This window comes from Montipora foliosa, chromosome 1 (assembly GCF_036669935.1).
Source record: "Montipora foliosa isolate CH-2021 chromosome 1, ASM3666993v2, whole genome shotgun sequence".
Taxonomy (NCBI): Eukaryota; Metazoa; Cnidaria; class Anthozoa; order Scleractinia; family Acroporidae; genus Montipora; species Montipora foliosa.
Window position 1 is genome coordinate 31770233 of NC_090869.1, and position 5000 is coordinate 31775232.

General features: G+C 36.5%; 1 protein-coding gene across 9 annotated transcripts in view; it reads left to right on the forward strand.

Annotated features, from left to right (window-relative positions):
• LOC137996627 (TNF receptor-associated factor 6-like) overlaps window positions 1-5000 on the forward strand; it is a 60490-nt gene that overhangs the window by 3153 nt on the left and 52337 nt on the right. For all 9 annotated transcript variants that reach the window (XM_068842136.1, XM_068842160.1, XM_068842184.1 and 6 more), the window contains exons 2-3: window positions 4363-4420; window positions 4935-5000. The exon at window positions 4935-5000 is cut by the window's right edge and continues 39 nt beyond it. In XM_068842136.1, coding sequence (XP_068698237.1) covers window positions 4363-4420; window positions 4935-5000 — 124 coding nt within the window. The remainder of the gene's footprint in view (window positions 1-4362; window positions 4421-4934) is intronic.

Genomic DNA, 5000 nt, shown 5'->3' on the forward strand with positions numbered 1-5000 from the left:
TAGCTTTGAACCAGGTAGCCACGAAAGAAAGTTCCTTGTGCACAATTTTATTTAGTTCAGAGATATTTCTGTGTTGGAAGAAACTACGTACTGCATTTTCCTTCGCATCTATTTATTGAAATGTTCTTCGGAAATGGCATTTGTGAGACCCTAAAAAAATATGTTCCCATGCGTCGCGCAATATGGCACGTGATACTTTTCCGGGACTATCATTGGCTCTTGTGAGAAAAGCACTCCCGAGCAGAACAGAAAAATGGCTAATGTTTGAGAACTGGTATCTTGTTGGTTTCCATACTTTTTAGAGAAATCAGGGCTAGTTTTAATGCCAGTTTCAAGTGGAATGTATTCTTAGAGAATGTCTATGTTATGTAAAATGTCTGCAAGTCCAATCCAACCTGTATCCTTGGAAAATTTGCTCCTGGAAAATGTTATTACGTGGGAAAAGAGCTGCAAATAAGGTAAGTTGTTTATGCAATTTTTAACTTGGAAAGTTGTTACCACCAGGTACAAAAATTAGTCCATTTTACAGTTGTGTGCTTAGTTACCTGGCCTATGAATGAAGGTGAGGCTGGAGTTGACCTTTTCACAGCTTTTCTTATGTAAATTCTTACAATGACTACAGTAGAACCCCTGTAATTGAACTCGGATAACTCAAACTTCCTTGCTAACTCGAACTAAATTTCATTTCCTTTGATCAAAATTTACCCCAATAACTCAAATTTTGGTTTCTTATAACTTGCCACAGATGTCCATTCAGATATCCCATTGGCTTTTCTTATTGACTGTGATTGAATTCTAACACTAGAACAAAGACTGGAGCAATTTGATTTTATTAGTGCAAGGAACAGATCACATATTTGACATTTATAATACCAATCATAAGTTTAATTTGTACTGTATTGTATACCGAAGTGCTGAAAATCAATAAACTTTTAACTATTAACCTGGAAAATTGAATATTTAATCAACCCAATAACTCGAAACCCTTCTAACTAGAACAGTTTTTCGTTTCCCTTCAGAGTTTGATTTACTGAAGTTCTACTGTAATTTAAATTAGCATGACAACAACATTAACACAAGAAAAGGAGGGAGGTCTGTATCAACACCAGCCTCACTTTCATTTAAAGGTTAGGTAACCTCAGGCCTAATTAGACCTAAACAAGAGTTTTTAGGCCTACAGTTGGCTTTAATGAATGTTTAGGTTTGTTTCCGGTGGGTCTAAAACACAAGTCACGTTCCACAGGTCACAAATCCTCATACATGTATTCTGGTCGGCCATGCTCACACTGAGCTTGGGGTGCCTGTTAGTGAACCATTCCCACTGGGTAGGTACAAAACACATGTCTCTTTTTTACCAATACAGAAACAAACCGGCGGGTCTAAAACACAGGTCATTGTTTTACCTTTTGGAAAGTAAGCCAAAACCCTCAATTTGGCTAACCGTAGGCCTAAAAACTAACCGTAGGTCTAGGGTTAACCAAATTGAGGGTTTTGGTTACTTTCCAAAAGTTAAAACAATGACCTGCAACGAGTGACCTGTGGAATGTGACCTGTGTTTTAGACCCGCCGGTTTGTTTCTGTATTGGTAAAACAGAGACATGTGTTTTGTACCTACCTAGTGGGAATGGTTCACTCACAGGCACCCCAAGCTCAGTGTGAGCATGGCCGACAAAAGTATTACGATTTGTATGAGAATTCCGATAAAAAGCTTAAGAAGATAATTATATGAAAAAAATCTCAATTAAAAAGCCTAACCTTATTGCCATTGTGGATAGCTTCCTTCCTGTGTGGTTGTTTTTCAGATCCGACGCCATTTGAGCCATTTTTCAATTTTCTGGGTTGTCAACGGTTATAATAAAATCCCAAGGCTTCGACTGAGCCTTACTGGGGTGGCAGACCGTAGTTTGGCAACTGCAGATTTCTTTATTCCCCTGGGTCTCCTGACATGACTGCATTGACTTAACATGCAAATAGCCATGCTCACACTGAGTTTGGGGCGCCAGTGCTGTAAAGAGGTCTATTACTGTAATGTGCAGAAAGAAGGTTTCCCAAGCTTTTCGTTGTTGTGCGAATTGGCTTGTACCAGGTGGCAGGGAAATGGCAATTGATTGTGCAACGTGAAGGTTGTTTTAGTCTATGTTACTCCTTACAAATGGCACCTCTAAATGAATGATCAATGATTCGATCCGATGTGAATTTGATTTTGAGTGTGATTGTGTCATTGGGAACGTAACCCTATTATCAAAGATTTTAAATATAGGTGCTTTTATTAGGTGAGATGAATTATATTATCTTTTCTGGTCAATATCAAAATTATTAGACTTTTTAGCGGTCACAACTCAGCGATCGTTGTCATACTGTTAGGGCAACTGTGGCTTTGTGATGGCAAATTGTTGAGGTTATATTAAATGACATTGATTGTCCCGCATAATAGAAATTATCATGTACAAGTGTTTTTCCCTTTTTCAAAAAGCAATTTAGACTATGTAAATCATGGACTATTGCAATGTCAGTGTTTTGTCTACTTTTCTTGCTGTGATGCGTTAATTTCTTTTGTGGTGGTGCAGTGTTCAGTAATTTTTCTTGCGGTGTTGTGGTATTTAGAGCCCCCAATGTCCCCCTTAGTTCAACATTTTCTTATAAAACAACAGTGAGAGCGTGCAAACCAGCGTCATTTTGGCAGGAAAAATGTGATACTGTCTTTATTTTTAATTAGTACAAGGTTTTGCAAAAAATGTTGTGTCAAAGCAATTCACCGACACGGTAGTGGCTTTGGCAGTTTTCGATCAGGAAAAGGCTCAGTTACCAGCAATAAGAATGATTGAGCAACCTTTGCTGCTAACAAAGAGTAAGATTTAAGTTAGTTATCTGTTGGTTATTAAGTTTCTAAGTATTTTGCTAAAAACAGGCAGTCAAATCTCAATTTATCATTCTCTTCCTGGTCCTAGAATCTAATGGTCTCTCATTTCAGGGACCGAGCAATCAATGGAAATCAATGATAGTTGGAAAATCAATCAATCAATCGATGCTTTACGGTTAACTTATTAAATTGGCATTGGAAAATTGAAGACTAATTTACGATCACACAAAACTAGTGGCAAACCTCATCCAGTGTTATCGATTGGCATTCCTGTTGGTAATCAATGAAAATCAATGTTATTTAATTGATCGATTCTCATCCATTATCGATGGCAAGGATAATCGATGACAATCGATAATCACAAAAACTTGTGCGATCGATTGTCTATTGATTATCAATATCAATTGCCATTGATTGTCATTGATCATTCTATCGATTGAACAGGCCCTGCATGTATTTTCTGTTTCTCGGACAATTTGAACTGAGAGCTTAATTAACTGCCCATGCCACTTACTTGTTGTGTTCTTCAAAGAATTCCACCAAATGGTACATGTACATTGTAGCAAAGGTGGCAGGGTATTCAGTTGAGTTACTCTGATCTGAGATTTGGAAGATCTTTACTTTTGTCCTTGACAATGAAGTTTGATTATGTTCCTCTCTTTAATGCATGCACAGGCAAACCAGAGTAATGACATAAATGAAACAGTAAACGTACAACAACAAGAACAACGTTTATTTCATACAGCACACAAAAATTCAGATAAAAGAAAACTCATCAATACATCATGCCTTGATAATATCACATTTATATGTAATTTTGCACCATTATTATACATAAACATTATTCGTTATTATAATTTTGTTATTATTGTTATTGATTACACAATAGACAGTGAAGGAACAAAAGATACAAAATTCACAATTAAAATAAGATGAAAAAAATTATAGCGTACGTATAAGGACAATAATGATTACTCAGTTTTAATATCAATGAATGGGTGTCAACATTAACATCCTCAACTCCAACACCCTGCTAGCAGAGCCTTTCTTTTGCTTGCTCGATTTTGGCGTTCTTGAGAAAGGCTCTGCATGAATCGAGTAAGATCTTTATTGAATATGCACTGCATGTTGCCGGGATACAGTCTCGAACCCAAGCCTAATATGCCAGATCTCGCCATAAAGAAAAAGTCAAAAGGAGGCTCTGCTGGCAGGGTGCAACTCCAAGTACTTTAAGCATGAATTTTTAAATTTGTTTTTTGAAAGTGAACACCAGTCAGGATGTAGAGAATTCCATATTTTATTTTTGTCTGGTATAAATTTCATTGAATTGTCCATCAAATTTCTCAAATCTAAAGACAACATAATTGATCAAATGGTGAACCAGGTCTGGACCAGACTGGGTTCTGGTTATTTGTAACATTTTTGGGAAAGTGAACCTACAGCTGCATGAAAATATACAGATGTGATTATCCATCAATTCATTTGTTGTAATTTCTTCTTAGGGATGGTGGTGGTCTGCATTGTCCATTGGATGGCAAGCGCCTTCCTGATAATAATGCGGTAGATAGAGATTTTTTTACATTTCTGAACAGCAGCTATACATTGTACAGTCCCGGGCTTAATTTCTTTGCATAGTTTAAATTTTATGTGGCTTAAAATTAGACATTTCAGTATATAGGATTCCTACACTGTAAAGGACCTTTTCATAACATCAACACAATAATCTCAACACCACTGTAAGAACACTGGTTTGATTTTTGGTTTTCTGAGTTAGTTTTCATCATTTGAGGCTTGTACATGTAAGAGTGACAAGTTACACAGAGTTGATGTTTTCTTCTTGAAATGATTGATTGATTCCACATACCAACTCCTTATATTTACCATGTCCATACAAGTCTGAAAGGTCACAGAAAAGTCTGCCACTGCATTAACTATTTCCTCGCAAGCTGAAAATAAATCCCTCCAGTAAAGGTTGGAAACAAAGAAACAAAAAATGGTAAATATAATGCAAAGGAGCACTGTCTTACAATGTAAATCTTGCCAGCTAATCTTTATTTATTCCATTTTTTTAAAGTTCATTGAAGATAAGGCATTTAAAAGGAAGATCTGTTCACTTCGAGTCAAATGTAAACAGCATTGC